Raw genomic sequence first — 16476 nt, 5'->3', positions numbered from 1 at the left:
GAGCGATGTGTTCTATGTTTTAGAATATCTAATTATTATCCAGAGACAAGTAAATGGAGCAAATAATTAGAATTGGATCTAATCTAGTGTCCACCAATAGCGTCGAGTAAATATCGGTGTATATGTATTTATTTATGTCTGTTCATAAAAATTATACCCTTACCATGTCCTGAAGTACATAAGGCTTTCCTCATATGCAGTAAATTTTATTCATCCGACATAAGTAATGAACAGCCCGATCCCCGCTACGTATATATATATTGTTTCCACTAAATATTTACAGCCCCAAAGTAAAAAACGCACACTTATTGTAACAACCTTACATATAAAATTCCATACATGATTGGTAGACATACACAGGTATGTGTATCCTAACAGATGAGTCGTAGGAGAAGATTCGGAGATATTCCGTACCGTGTCTTAATTTAAAAATCCTAATCAATTATCTTGCTTATAAATGTCACCAATTTGCAGGTGTAAAAAGACAAAACACTACCATATCGATATCCATCCTGGCTATAAATCTTCAGCGAGAAAGGTTCATATATATAGGATTGTAAAAGGCCTTCCGTGAAGTGTACATCAATGTTATCTAATCTCATAGTTAATTAATATACACAATACAAAGATAATTTAAACTTGAGTTTAAAGTGAAACTTATTCTGCATTTCTTGTCCATCTTGTACTTTTGCGTAAAATATTCATTCTGTGCTCAATTAGGGACTGACGTTCTTCAAATGTTTAATATTTTACTAGATAGCCTGGTTACAACGAAAAATTATTGCCCAATAAATATATTGCTTTCTATTCATGCATACATACTTATTACTCTACAAATGGACAAAATATTTGGTCATGCTTCATTATGTTTTTATGTACATATATCTAATATGGATTACAATTTCACGTATCTATTTAACCATACTTTCCCACCTCGAAAATCTCAGCAGGGTGTAAACGGTCGTTGGCGCGCAGGGTGTCCTCCCTACCCCCCCCCCCATTAAATAAAAGCAACACAAAAAATTGCATCGTCGGGGGGAATGCCGCTTATTTGCCAGTTTTCCATACATTACATTCCTACATACATGTAGCTTTGTTAATACGTCATCAAAAAATATATCATTCCACTCCGAATGCGTAACCTGAATGGCTCAGACAAATTTTCTCCCTATTATTTATAACAACCGCTCGGAATGAAATTCCTGAACCTAAAAATGTTATTTCGAAAATTTTACCATGAGTCGTCCAATATGAAAAGTTGATAGTGATCATTGTTGAGTTCAGATAAAAACTTTAGTTGGGCAGGCAGTGTTTCGGGTGCAAGTAACCACCTGCAAGAAATAACCGCAAGAAATTGGTTTCTTGCAGCTATTTTTACCCGCAAGAAATGCAAAGTGAAAGAAACTCCTGCCCGCCTCCATAGTTCTGTAGGCGCGTCGCTAGATGGCGCTGTGTTTCTTGCACTTTCTTGCATTTCTTGCACCTTGCATTTCTTGCATTTCTTGCTTTGCAGTGCAAAAATGAGAAAAACCCGCAAGAAACGAAGCACTGGCGCAGGAATTAAAAATTAATAAAAAGGAAAATTATGAAGTTATGAGAAATTATGAAGTGGCGAGTCTTCGGAGCAGCAGGAATTTTGTCATATACAAAACCCGGTATGAGCTACGCAGAAATATGTCACCAACGACAGAAAAAATGTTAAGCTGACGATTTAGTGTCAATTACAAATTTATCAAATTTGCAAAACACATTATCTGTCAAAGCTTAGCTTGGTTTGGCGATTTTTGGCGATATGTACGGAGTTTGGAGACATTAACATCTGACAGGAGAAAACGGGCCGTAAAGTCTGTGAATTTTTCACTAGGATTTTCTACAGTGTCAATGAATGTCCATTATCTTTTCGCGCTTCTCATTTCTCTCTTCTCGTTACCAAAAGTTTCCATGTGCGTTTCCATCTTCGCATGTACACTATTTTAAAAAATAATGGTTTTATTTGTGTATATGGTTCAATCTGGAAATAGGTGCACTCGGTTAATTCGTCTGCTATTTTTTAACTTGCGAATCGGTACTAAATTTTGCATGATTATATGTCAAGAAGGTTTTGGTAACTCTGGTTTTTCAGCTGCCTCAAAACAAACTACGTATGGCAGTGATAGGTCATTTTTTAGACCCACGAAATTAGCGTTTCTCCAAGCTACCACTTACATAACAGACTATTACAGATTCCAGAGGATGTCCCCCCATCCTGGATCAATTTTTGAAACTTTTTTGCCAAAAACTAGGAAAATATAAAACAAAACTGGTTTCAAATACTTTAGATAAACTTGCAACACGTGTACTTCGTGGCAATTTAATTTCTGACAAGGCGAGTTAGAAGTAAATGAGATTCCTCCTGACATAATACATACATAGAAGTAGATGATATCAAAGGGACCAGATCGATTTGCTATGTGTTTCATAGAGAAAATGCGCCCATTCAATATGTAGGTGGGAGGAAAGAAAGGTATGGAAACCAGTTCGGCGCTTTTTCAAGCATCATTTGCGACGCGTCCAAGGAAGTGGTCAGTGCCAAAGGATGTCCTAAATATGTGCTCCAAAACCTAAATACGTGCCGCTGAATATTTTAAATGCTTTCAACATATTCCTCTCCCCATTTTGATGAAGGGTGTAGTTCATAAAACTAACATTTTAAGTCCAACGGTGGAGATTATTTGACCCATTTATATCTAAAACTTTACAAAACCCATCAAAGAATTTTAATTTCATTTTAAAAGCATTAGTTTTGATTTTTTGATTTATTCACCAAATTGCTATTTCGCCACGTGCCAGTCCCTGCACTAAATAAGTATTTAATAATCATCCCAAATTTTAGGATTGTTTATTTAATTCGAACAATTGATTTCTTGGATTGTTGAGTATTGTATGGCGCAACATACCGAAAATAGGAATACGACATATTCGTGTCCCAATTAGTTTTTGCCTTAGAGTATTTAATAATAATATCTAGAGTAGAAAAGCCCCAAAAATCAAAAAAAGTTTTTCTGCTCCGATTCCGATACAGACAAAAATAAGGGTGCAATAATTTTGTGTATAACAACAATGTCACAATAGGTGGGAACCATACCAACCAGTTTTTGCTGCGGAGGATTTATTTTTTCTCCGTTCTTCACCACCAATCTGACTTTCCGCACCAAAACTCAAATTTGCGGTTTTCCACCCTATTCCGAAATGTCCTGATTGATTTTGTGCCATTAACGTTCGAATCCTACCAGGTTTTTCGCCTTGGAGCGAAGGTTGGAGTAACTTCTTTTGCCTAAGGCTCAAATATTTTCAATTTCTCGCAAATAGGGACATTTGGAGGGTTTTCAGTTTTAAGGCCATCTGACTCAATGTAAGCCTTGCTTGGAATTTTACAGGGAATTTGGATTTCATGTATGTATAACTTGTTATAATCTGTTGATAATTTACATTCACTGGGTTGCCTGAGTCAAAAAAGGTGCTTTTCGAACTCTTTAAGGGATCAGGGTCGACGTAGGTCTCGTCACAAACGACGATAATTTTTCATGACATGTGGCGACCCGTTTTTTGCAAGGTTTTTGCACCCTGGTTTTTTGGTCTTGAACATTTTTTCTGAGACTTGGTTTGATTTTGCCTGTATTCCCCAGTTGATGATCTAAAATGCTGCACAACAGACTTTTCGGTCCCCAAGCATCGGCAGGACTTCACCGGGAAGGATTGGTGGTGAAAAGTTTTTTCATGGCTTGTGCTTTTTCGTGGTTGGCTATGACGAGTGGTGACCTTAAGTGTTTTTCTAATTGCACTTTTTGTCATCCTAATGCATCGAAATATAAAGATATATTGTCGTTTTGTGACGTGTTTCCGTTTTGAAGCACTGCCACGTCTTGTTCGGGTTAGAGCCAGCGACGATTATGTGGTTGTGAAAACCTCGATTCGCCAGGTTTTCACTTTCACAGTGATTGCTACTAAGCTTCGCAATTTTAGCAAAAAATGCATTACACTAGCTCGTAACCCATGCAGTGGTGTCCCGTAAAATGAACTTCATCAATGACAATCTCTACTAATAACTAACTGCGCAGTATAGCTTGAGCTCCCTCAGTTTAACTTAAGAGTGGACGCAGATTAGGTGCGTGGATTGTTTTTGCAGTTTTCAGGAAAAACGTAAGAGTGGTGGCCCCAAGGGGGGGAGCAAACTATGGTTGATGGTTATGTGTAGGGCAGGGTTACTACTTTGGCACAGTCAAGTTTTAATAAAGTTGGTCCGTATTTTTATTTGTAAACCTATTTGAACATTTAAAAAAAAGTGTACCAAGTTTCTTATGTGTGATCAGGGCCAACATCACACAAATTCACAAGATGTTTGAAATGAAAATTTTGAAATACACGCAACGGGAAAGAAATAAAACAATCGAATCCACTATTCTGAACCAATTTAAAAAATAATAATTTCTACTAAAGAAGTTAATTGAATCCATTTAAAATATGAAAACTTGTTAAAAAATTATTTAAATATAACTAGGGTAGACACAATAATGAATCGGTCAAACCCCCGTAGTATTAATTATGTAAAGTTCAATTCGCAATATTTTAACATTAAAATATTTGCAGATTCAACAATTTTATATCTATTCCTTCGGAAAATTGACATAATGTATGTACATACTATCCCCGTACTTCGGCTTTGCACCTCATTTGCATAAATCTGCTCGCACAAGTTCTTGTAGCCGTCGCCCACACTATTTTGAATGACGCGTGCGGGAACTGGTGTAAACATGTGGTTTTTAGTAAACATGCACAACGAAATAATTTGTACATTATAAAATTGTAAAAATTTAAATACCTAATTGCAAATAGTAATACTGTCACCATGAGCATTAGGAGAGTAACAAGAGTTAATAAACCGTCAAAAAATATATCTGGAGTAGTAAAAAACGTGCACGAGTTTGTGCAAACTTTACAAAATTACTTTAAATACAATGTGAAAGTGTTAAACCAGTTCAAGCTAGAAAATGTAGCAAAAAAAGTGGCAGGGTTGTGCAACGTTTCAAAACGAACAGTGCACACAATTATGAAGAACGCGAGTAATAAAGAGAATAACAAAGAAATTCAAACTGATAATACACCAAGGAAACCACTTTATTAATGTGATGAGTTTTCGACCTCAATGATTCGTCGTGTTACTCAAGACTTCTATTCACGTAAAGAATATCCAAGTGCGAACTCCCTCTGGCAAACATGTCGCAATAATGAATATTTTCCTAAAATTAGCGAATCATTGTTTCGAAAGTGGCTGGTGACAAAATGTAGCTTCAAATATCGACTAATAAATAAAAAACCTGTTTATCTTGAACGTACGGACATAGTTGCCCAAAGAGAAAACTACCTTAGGAAAATTCGGCAATATAGAGCAGAAAATAGAAAAATTTATTTCTCCGACGAGACGTGGGCTTCTCCCGATAATACGAGAAAATATTGCTGGGAAATGCTGCTAACAAACCGTGAACGGCAAGAAATGGACCAGTTTTGGAGTGGCATGATTTTGCAGGACATGAATAACTGGACAGGTCTGATCTTTATTTCATTTTACTAAAGTAAACCTCGTGTTAGCAGAATCTAACTATAACATATTTAAACGTTTTTATTCAGGAGGATTTCTGGTAAAATCTGGAAACGGCAGAGTCATCATTAACCACATAGGATCCGAGGATGGGTTTCTGACGGATGGGGACGATATTTTTATTTCAAAAAAGGACGTTAAAGATTATCACGGTAATATGGACCATGTCAGATATTTGACGTGGTTTGAAAAGATCCTGAGTCTCGTGCCACCAAAATCGGTCTTAGTTCTAGATCAGGCTCCCTACCACCGCAAAAGGGTACATTTTGAATTCAATGTTGTAATTTCAAAATCGTAGTAAGATTGTTTTACTATAGGTTGAAGGAACGCTAATGCCGAACATGGCCTCGCTGAAGCAGAAAATTGTTGATTGGGTTGTTCAACATGACATTCGTCTGCCCGAAGGAGTTGAAAGTTTCCATAAACTTACCAAATCATCACTAATCGAACTGGCAAAATCAAAACCCGTGAAACCCAAATTTATCGTGGAGAAACTTGCAGAAGAAAGCAACAAGGATATAAAAATACTCTGGCTTCCACCTGCTCACTGCGAGTTTAACCCGATTGAATTAATCTGGGCAATTGTCAAGGGCTATATCGCTAAACATAATCCAGGCAATAATTTGAACGGAATATATGAATTGTCGAAGAAAGCGGTATCAAATATAACACCTGAAATGTGGAGGAATTGCGTCCATCATTCTATAAAATATGAAGACAAAATGTGGGAAAGGGATAGATTGATGGACAATTTCTTAGATTCACCTGCAACGAACTTGATGACGCCCATAATTATTCCTATTCGTGAAGATGACTCATCAGACTCAGAATATCATACTGAATCTGATGATTTGGAAAGCGAGGACGGGGACTTAGAATTTTTCGATAGCTAATTTCAATATGTAAGTCACTAGCTCACCACCAACATTATTCACTACAAAAATATTAGTAATAATCTATTACCCAATATTAATTGATGATGTACATATGTAGGTGAAGGAAGATACGAAACAGTTGCAAATCGTGGCCAATTATCATTCTTACAGTGCTACTTCCTTTCGCATCACTCTCTGGGAAGGCGATGGTGGTCAATTATAGTTGACAGTAATGTCATTTAGTTAAATAAGTTTAATGATTAAATTTTGCTGGACACGTGCAATTTGCTTCCATGGTGGTGCTCATGATCTGAAAAAGTCTTAGGTAACTAATTAAAGTATAATATGAACATATCGTGTTTTGATTTCTAAATATTTAATCCCTGATGATGACACGAGTGCAGTATCGAAAACTTGGGAAATAAATTCAATTTCTTCCTTCAATCATGTCATCTTCTCTTTAAATTATAATACGAATGTGTTTATCTCTTCTCTTGTAAATTATCTGCATTTAATATGATACATATCCATATATCCGTCATCGTTTTACTAAATAGCTTACCATATTTGATACGTGCATTCCGTAGTTAAAAATCTTACATTTCATGTACACATTCGTGGAAGTCATAGAGTCTCACTTGTCCCCATCTCGGGCGACGGCTACAAGAACTTGTGCGAGCAGATTTATGCAAATGAGGTGCAAAGCCGAAGTACGGGGATAGTATGTAGTCCGATACGTGGTTAATAAATGGTATGAAAATAATTTTGAAAGATGTACATACCTGTTCTTGAGAAAATTGAATTGGAATTTTAAATTAAAAATCCCAGCATGAAATAAACGGGAGTAACGTTAGAAGTAGCTCACCCTGTAATACGTAATTACGTTGCACCTTTGCACCTTTGGTGCAAAATTATAGTAGTTCAACGAAATAGATCAATAACTTTTATACAATTATGCATCAATGGTGCAGAAAAACGAGGAAGGCGGCAAAGTATTTTGCACCGCTGTTGGAGATAACCGTGGCGGGGCAAATAAAATTTCGAAAAATTTGTGTCAAAATTATATACTCCCTTCTCCCGAATATTCTGTACCATCGGTGCGTTTTGCATCGATTAACCCAAGTGTTTCGCATCATTTTGTGTTACCGATTGTTAGATACCAACGGTGCTATTAATTTATTAAAAAATGGACCTGGTCCATTCTAGTTAGCAACAAGGGATGCCCCCCAATTGTTTTGCATCAGCTTGGATATCCAACTGTTCAATACTAACGGTGCAGCCTATTCTAAAATTGTAGTCCTTTCTCGATCCATTTGCACAATTAATTGGCACCATTTTCGCCACGGATTGTTCGATACCAATGGTGAGCCTAATGTATTCACTAATGATCAAGGGGATTATTAATTCGCATCAATTGATGAAAAAACTCGTTAACACACAGACAGACGGACGGACAAGAGGAATTCAATAGCTCTCGTGCTACGCAGGGCGAGCTAATAATTGTGACTAAAAGTGACAGAAAGTCCGTTCCATTAAATGAGACCCTGTCGACAGGATATCTATATGGACTTTCCCTGTTGCATACATTTTGAATTCAAATCTAAATTTTAAAATTCATTTGAAAAATTTAGAATGAAAATTTTTCCGAATTATTTTTGTGACGTCAGGAAAAAATGTCAGACACCTTGCTGGCCTTCGGCCAGCAGGGTGTCCCGACACGCTGGACATTGAGGTGGGAAAGTATGTATTTAACATAAATGCTCATTTCCTGTTTCCAGAAATTTGACCCTGTGTGCATATATATTAATGATCGCATAAAAGTTCTAAGTATAAATTTTTTTCAGAGATAATGCTTATTATGTGTAATTCTAGATAGGAACCCTAAGTTTTTATCTTAGGTAAGTACATGAGCATGTATATTATTAGGAAAAAGCTAACGACCAGCGCCGTACATAATTGTCCCTCAGATATCAACATACATATAAATACACATACCTATATCGATAAAATGTTTTTTCACATGAATGAACATACATAGCCCATAAATTGAGAAATTAATCCAATCAAGCTAATTTGAGATAAAACGCATATTTAAAAATGAGTAAAGAAGTATTTACTATCGAATTTTGAATGAATGAATTATGAACGAATAATTTTTATCAATTGTAAAATGAATGAATTTTGAATGAATGAATTATGAACGAATAATTTTTATCAATTGCAAAATGAGCGAATTTTGAAAGAACAAAATACTTGTATGTCAACACGTCTTAATTTATATTACTTTACTTAGAACAACTATCAAGCCGGAAGAATCCTTTGACCGAATCGGACATTTTGGTGGACCACCTACTCTATGCGTACCACTTCTGTGTAAACTATTTGTTCCCGCCCATCCTGATTTACATCAACTTCTCGGAACCTTATCTAAATCCTCTATATTCATTCGTCGAATCTTACCCCACACCGATTAAGCTTTTTATCCAAATTATCTCCTGCATGGGCTGCAATATTCTCGTTGGTAACATCATGCTCTGCCTATTATCCATACTGAACGGTTCCGATACGGGGTAGGATTCGAAATGGGGATCAAAATATATAAACATCTGCACATATTGGACTTGAGAGCTGATTACACGAAGCGGGTCAATATCTACCCAGGCGAGGAGTGGAACTAGAAAAGGCATGAATGCGACGATTTTGATTAGGTGGAGAATTCCAAATTCAACGATTTTGTTGACCGGTGCGTATTCCCGGGATCTTCCGAGAGCTGTTGATTTAGGAAATATTTAGTATAGTGAAAATTAGGTAAGTAAATGAAATATGCATACTTATTTGTATTTGTAGCTACATATAAGCCCGTTTTAACCAGGGGCGGTATAAATAGAAAAGAGGACACTAAATCAGGCAAAATCATTAAATTAAAGCACTACTAACAATGCGATGGTGTGAAGTGTAACCCTCCGATTTGGCTTAAATTTTAAAATTAGGTGGTCCAAGCCAATACAACTAACGTTTCTTCAGGCAGTTTGTGCGATGGTGAGAGTTACTCAAAATATTTGAGATCAAAGTTCAAAAAACGGCCGACTTTTTTCAGGCGGAGTGAGAAAACTCCACTTCCAGTCTCTTCCCCTCGCTTTGATTTTCACTCCGAAAAATAGTTCATTTCAACAATTTTAAATTTAATTTTTTTTTGTAGAAAAATATTAATTATTCATTGTACATGTGACCATATGATTATTTTCATAAAAGTCCACAAAACAATACGATAAACTGCACCAGCTGAATTTGATGAATGTGGGATTGCCACAATTCAGGTCGCAACTAATATTTTTTTTCTCTAAAACAAACGTCGTTTACATTTTTAAACTCGGGCTTTTCGTCATCACCCCATAATCCGCTCGAGTACCAACAATATCGAATCATTGGAACAAACACAGGAGCACTTAAAATACAAATTAATTGGAATAACCAACGCGTTCGAAATGGAAAGCAAGTTACGTTTTTCCATGTTTATTTGCCGTTGGCGAATTTATAAATTAACTTTATGTAAATTTGTACTAGAAATAAGTAAAAATCGCACTTATTTAATTATGAATTAAATTATGTAGAATGCGTATTAATTGCTTTTTAAGCTGTAGTTAATAATTTTTATTTTTTATTATTTTGCATCAAAGCCTGTGCTTGTGCATGAAGGCGTATGCGTGAGCGAGACACCTGCAAATCAAAGCGAGGGGAAGAGACTGGAAGTGGAGTTTTCTCACTCCGCCTGAAAAAAGTCGGCCGTTTTTTGAACTTTGACCTCAAATATTTTGAGTAACTCTCACCATCGCACAAACTGCCTGAAGAAACGTTAGTTGTATTGGCTTGGACCACCTAATTTTAAAATTTCAGCCAAATCGGAGGGTTACACTTCACACCATCGCATTGTAAGCCTGGTGTACTGATTGTCCTCCATAAATATTAGTGGCCAAAATTATACAATTAAGTATTAGCCTTACAAAAAGTACAACATGTATGGTTGAGCCTAACAAGAATTATATCATTCATAATTTCAGTTATGCTTTTATCAGTGTTGGGAAGCATGTCATGTGGGGGACCAGGGGAATTCCCTCTGTCGAAGCCACAATAAAATTCTACCCCAGGTTATACACTGTAAATAATTTGAAGACAAATCGTCACCCGAAGTGTAGTGCTCTGTTTTTAAAATAGATAATGATTAAGAAGACTAATGGGAAATAGGTCAAAAATTTGTTTACCAATTAGATATTCAGTTTTTAAAACTGAACATTTTTGTTATCTGAATGTGTGTTTGCTACATGAGTTTTTGAGTTACCTATTTACCCTTGGTGACAAACTTCTCATTAATCGTTACCCAAAAAAAGAGCACTACAGAGCATCCGCGGGTGACGATTTATATCTAAATTTTTAGGGTTTACAATGAGAGAATGCACCCTAATTTGTTACCTACCCGATACACTAGACTCCAATTGGTTAATTGCATTAATTATCGGACAAATAAGTCTCGCCCGAAAACCGATAATGCAACTCGTCGGTATGACTGCGGGGTAGAGAATGGCTATGTAAAACATGAGGAACGTGCGGATAACGTCGTACGTGTCGTCACCCCTGGTTTCCCAGGATAACAGCTTTCTCGTCAGGAGGACGGTAGTCATTAAGGCGTACGCGATTGTGAGGAGGGATGAAAATTTGAGAATCCCGCGCTTTAAGGAAGAAGTTTTAGCTAAATTTAGTTGTCTTGTGGTTACCACGAATTCCCACGGGAGGATCCCGATCCTTCCAAAAAGCGTGAAATATTGTTCCCCAATTTTCCATAACCCGGGCGAAATTAAATCGGTGGATTGCAGTGGTTTCTGCAATGCGTTCAAAACCTGTCGAGAACGATGGAAACGATGGAAATATTTCCGACCGGACATTTTGCAGTGGGTTGAAATAATTTTTATTTTGCAGAATAGGCAAAGTATCTGTACGTCGTATTGCTAAGCTTTCGCTGAAAAACGGCCAAACTTAGAAGCGGTTACCTGCTTAGATAGGAATTGATTAATATACTTAAATTTCTAAGTAGGTAAAGGTATTATTGCCCGGGTAAAATTACATTATCTTGTTAAAGGCTGTACGTAAAGGATGTAGTTTTTGGGTCGCCAATGCCCTTTTCTAGTCAAGGTGCATACCTGGCACTGGCATTAAGTTATTACCGATGTATGCTATTACCAACAGCGAGCACTACGGATCTTCGTACAACCAGCAGTAAAAAATCATCTACCAAAATATAGCCGTTATATATGTATTGCGGCGTTTGAACACTTCTACAGATCTTAAATACTGCGTTGCGAAGATTTTAAGTTGGAATTTAATTAATTAATTTCTCAACCAAATTCTCATCTGAATTTTTTTGTCGTTGGCCTTTTGATAGTTTAATATTTTGAAAGGATTCAACTAAGAACTTAGGAGGGGCAAAGAACTTATGTAAAAAGCTGGATCCTATCTTTTATCGCTTTAAGGTTGGGTGTCTTGAAAAATTTTATGAGAAAAATATCATGAATTAATTAACATAAATAAGTATGATGTTGACGCTAATCAGACGCATGCAGGAACTTAAATATATTTGGTGAAAATATTTAGACTTATATATGAATAAAAAAACTCAACGTGATATATCACGTGATATATTACTATATAGTAATCAAAACTTGGAAAGTATATAACCTATGTAGTATTTATGTAAACCATAAGTGCTTAAGTGCCTCAACAACTGTTGATTGCATAGTACTAGATACATAGTTACTAGATTTTTTAGTTAGTTTTAAGAAGATCCGTGCAAAATATGCACCTATGTGTGTCTGAATGTTGATGTTATGCACGGTAATGAAACAATTACAAATAAGAAGGTATTACCAATCCGGTAGGAAATTACTACCAAGTCAATACAAATATGAAAATTATAAATATGTGACACTACCGGATGTTTTGTAGGTTGTGGATGTCCGGTATCTGTCGATACCGTACTTTGTGCGCAGTCCACTCCTTATTATGCATTCAATAGTAAGTACTACATATTTAATGTTCAAGAGTTTTATCAACCAACTATTTACAAAGTTCAGGGGCCGCGGAAGCGTGGGGACGGTGGGACTGTTCAATGTATCGATCAACTTCCCATTTTACGCATAGAAACCCTTCGCTCCCCTATCCCGAATATTAATGACCCCATGTGCCCCCACGCCTTCCGCGGCCACTGCATACATACGTAACCAAGCTTGAGTCCTGCACGGGCTGATGAATAATTTAAACTATGTAGGACCTTTTATTTCAATATCAATTTTCGGAATTTTAACTCCATGAACTTTTAAATAAGATTTTGCATGCAAGGTATTATCTAAGAATACTTTTAAACAGTTTTGAAATATTTCAAGTCATGTTAAGTACGCCTTTAATAATATGATTAAATAAATTCAACATTTGAATAAAAGTTTAAACCTAAACAATTCAGATTATGAAGCATTCCGCCTTTAAGTTTGTTTACTATTTCCCAGATACATAATTTTCATTATTTATTTCGATGAAAACATAGTTTCTTAGGATGTTAAGCGTTTGTTAAATTTATTTTCGTCAAAATAATCGGATTATTCCATGATTCGGTACAACTTACAGAATGGAGAATCCGGGAAGATGGTGCAGATTGGATTTTGCGTACTGCTCGTCCGGTTATTTCCGGTCGTGGTGGTCTCAAAGGATGTCGACGATGAGCCTTGAGTCGTCGTTGGAAAGGTGGACGTCGACGAAGTTTGTCCGCCATCTGTGGACGATTCTTGAGTTGACGTGGTCGCCTGCGTGGTTGAGGTGGGAATCCAGGTCGAAGTTGATCCCGACGTGGTGGAAGTTGGTGCCTGAGAAGAAGTTGGGGCACGTGTCGACCACGTGGACCAGGTTGACCGTTGGGTAGTAGATGACGACGATGTGGGTGCTTGGCTGGATGAGGTTGGTTGCCACGTGGACGTTGCTGGCTGAGTGGAAGAGGAGGACGAAGTTGGTGCCCTAGTTGACCAAGTTGACCACCTTCGAGTCGTGGAGGAACCTTGAGTCGAGGTGGGGGCTCGGGAGGACCACGTGGTCGAAGATGCCGTCGACCCTTGGCTGGACGTGGTTCCGGACGAAGTTGATGCTGAAATGTACATTCATGGATACAGAATCGTTGAATAATGAATATCTTTCTGAACGGAATTTTAAATTCAGGGTGTAGTAATTTTGCACAAAGTTGTCAACTTAAAATTCCGTCGAAATGGGATACACAATTGATATTTAAATTAATAATTATTAAAAATCCACTTACTAGGAATGTCAAACGTTGTGGGGAACTTTACATTTCTAGCCGACCTTACTGCATTATTGTTCACCTACACAAATGCGTATTTCGAAAATTAATTAATGATCCCTGAACAATTGAAAATTTGGCAAGTGTTATAAATACATACCTCGATGGGTGAAGCATGTACTGCAAGTAGGCAGGAAAAAATGACCCAAGAAAAATACATGGCTAATGAATACTTATGTTGTAAATTTTTAATTCCTAAATTTTAGTTAGGTTAATTTTTTGCGAATGTTTAAGTGAAAGAATTGGAGCCGTTTTTATATCCATTTTCAATCCGGATGTACATATTTCAAGCACATGCCACAGATGTTTCTTCTGCCAGAAATGTATTACACCCTTAATAAATACGTAAATAAATACTTAATTATTTTTAGACTTTCAAAATTGCATAATTACGCGATACTTAAATAAATATGCAAATTATTTGCAAATACAAGTTATGAGCCTTATTTAGTTAATAGATACATGGGGCAGCCATGGACATATAACTTATAACTTAAAATTATGACGTATAACTTATTTTATAAGTTATAAGTCATAGAAACGCCATAAGGCGACGTATATTTATAATTATAAGTTAAGTTATACGTCATAATTTTAAGTTATAAGTTATGCGTCCATGGCTGCCCCATGTATCTAATATAAATTTTATGAGTACATATGCTGCAAATTTTACTCCATTATTTAAAGAGTTCTTTCCTATTTAGAATAATTATTGTAGACATTACACAATCTCATTTTTACAATGGCAAGGTGAGTGAAGGTTAAATCTGACAGGTCTAATTGCGGATTTTCGGATAATTTACACGTGTGTGTAGCCCAAATGTTTTCATGGTCGAGATAAATCAAAAACTTGGTAGTAAAATGTATTTGTGGTTTGGTAATTAACACGATTCCGGAGATTGTGAAAAACACTTGTCTTATTAAATAATCCGCTTTATGTAACGCATTTACTTAGAATAGTAGGGATGATTTATATAATTCCAAAGTTACGTTAACACTTCGGATGAGAGTAATGACGTAAAAGTCAGTTCAAAGTCCACTCGTGTATAAAACCAAGTGAAATTATATAATCCAGCAGTTTATTTCATAAAACAATTAACAAATTTATGCCAGATTTGGGCCAACTTATTACGAATATTAACTTTGGTTCAATTCAGAGCGATAAATTCAGATATGAGAAAATGTCACGATTGCATACACCCTATAATGGAGAAAAATGTCATAGGTTTGACAACTTGCTGTTCTCGCAGGATACCGCACTAGGTGAAAAATATCCACGAATTTTTAAGTTCTGATCATGGTACACTTTTAACAATAGAGCTACGCTAAGAATTAAGTATATACTGTCTTAATTCTAAATTAAGTAAACTAGAGGGTGTTCCGGAAGTAATGCAACTTTGGTCAAATGCACATATAAACTCAACGAATGAATTTTTTAAAGCGAAATTTTGGTCAGAAAGGGACAAAGGTTAAAGCTAATTAAGTTTTACTTCCAATGGTCCGTACACCCCTTCCGCCAAATTTGGAGACGTTTTTGTTGGGCGCTCACAATTAGTGCTTCGCCACTGTTTTTGGTCACCTTTTTTGAGATTTTTGACCACATGTGTTGAAATAAGTTCCAATTTTTGACTGAAGTTTTTCGATTACAATATTTTTTCTAGGATAGGAACTAAAATTTTTCAATAGGTCTTGTATTTGGCAAATTTGGGAACGTTCACCTCTCCCATGTTAATTGCATTTGATCCGTTTTAAGGCGGAGCGTGATACTTTGGCTTATATTTAATTTCCAGTTTTGCATAAATGGTTTTCTTGAAGGTGGGAGAGTTGTACTATGTGCAAATAAAAGCATTTTGATAATCTGCGCAGTAAATCGTCTTGTACAGGACGATGAATTTTGGTTAATTTTAATTACTTCAGGTCAAGGACTTTTTCTGCCCTCCTGCTTGCTACTTTTATTTTACTCCTGACTATATTTATAAGCTTCTAGAACCTTCTAGGATTTGATGTCCAACTTCTAAGCTTTCAAATAATGTATGGTGTTCGGTGAGAACTTCAAGTACTTCAGCGAATTTCGCTCCGACATAACAAATTTCTATCTACACGAAGTTTATTACTTTCGGGGCTGCCACACGAATGTACCGACCAGATATTTTATGCGATTAGTCGTTTTTTGCAGCTCATACCTTAGTATAACACAACAAATCGTCACTTTTGGAATTTCTTATTTTTTAAAGTGAACACAGCTCAATTTCTTGGAGCGCGTAACCACTTTTTCGAGGTAGTGGCAGACGATGGTTGCGAGTTGCTTGGTGGTATTTGACCTCATTTTGGAACGGATAGAGATATCGACTTCTGGTTTTCGGATTCTACTAGATAAATGTGTGGACTACAATATTAACCCAATTTCGAATTTGGGGCAAATTGATACCCTTGCATATATGCATTTTACCAAAGTTGCATTACTTCCGGAACACCCTCTACACTAAATCCAGAGCAATCTTCACTCTTTTTATCAAGTTAGCTCTACTCAGGATTTAGTATATTTAGCCTAATATGGAATGTCGACAATATTTGCT

The 16476-nt window shown here is 36.3% G+C and overlaps 2 protein-coding genes across 2 annotated transcripts; one reads left to right on the top strand and one right to left on the bottom strand.

Annotated features, from left to right (window-relative positions):
* Positions 1-5165: 5165 nt before the first annotated feature.
* On the top strand, positions 5166-6954 carry LOC110855403. Its single transcript, XM_035856155.1, has 4 exons — positions 5166-5582; positions 5665-5894; positions 5953-6537; positions 6629-6954. The coding sequence occupies exons 1-3, from the start codon at positions 5183-5185 to the stop codon at positions 6526-6528; spliced, it is 1206 nt and encodes a 401-aa protein (XP_035712048.1). The 5' UTR covers positions 5166-5182; the 3' UTR covers positions 6529-6537; positions 6629-6954.
* A 5858-nt stretch (positions 6955-12812) lies between these two features.
* Positions 12813-14122, bottom strand: LOC110855316 (cell wall protein DAN4). Its single transcript, XM_022103745.2, has 3 exons — positions 14001-14122; positions 13859-13922; positions 12813-13690 (listed from the first exon to the last, which is right to left on the bottom strand). Exons 1-3 carry the CDS (start codon positions 14058-14060, stop codon positions 13152-13154), a joined length of 663 nt encoding a protein of 220 aa, XP_021959437.1. The 5' UTR covers positions 14061-14122; the 3' UTR covers positions 12813-13151.
* Between the last annotated feature and the right edge of the window lie 2354 nt (positions 14123-16476).

Source organism: Folsomia candida, unplaced genomic scaffold (assembly GCF_002217175.1).
Source record: "Folsomia candida strain VU population unplaced genomic scaffold, ASM221717v1 Fcan01_Sc012, whole genome shotgun sequence".
Lineage (NCBI taxonomy): Eukaryota > Metazoa > Arthropoda > Collembola > Entomobryomorpha > Isotomidae > Folsomia > Folsomia candida.
Note: the sequence above shows the minus strand (reverse complement) of the source record. Positions and strands in the feature narration are given on the sequence as shown.

Bases quoted from the DNA above. Each gene is read 5' to 3' on its own strand.
- LOC110855403 (XM_035856155.1), top strand. From the start codon at position 5,183: ATGATTCGTCGTGTTACTCAAGACTTCTATTCACGTAAAGAATATCCA. The intron at 5,583-5,664 runs GTCTGATCTTTA...GTTTTTATTCAG, and splicing joins GGACATGAATAACTGGACAG to GAGGATTTCTGGTAAAATCT. The intron at 5,895-5,952 runs GTACATTTTGAA...GTTTTACTATAG, and splicing joins CTCCCTACCACCGCAAAAGG to GTTGAAGGAACGCTAATGCC.
- LOC110855316 (XM_022103745.2), bottom strand. From the start codon at position 14,060: ATGTATTTTTCTTGGGTCATTTTTTCCTGCCTACTTGCAGTACATGCT. The intron at 13,923-14,000 runs GTATGTATTTAT...GCATTTGTGTAG, and splicing joins TACATGCTTCACCCATCGAG to GTGAACAATAATGCAGTAAG. The intron at 13,691-13,858 runs GTAAGTGGATTT...TGTACATTTCAG, and splicing joins CACAACGTTTGACATTCCTA to CATCAACTTCGTCCGGAACC.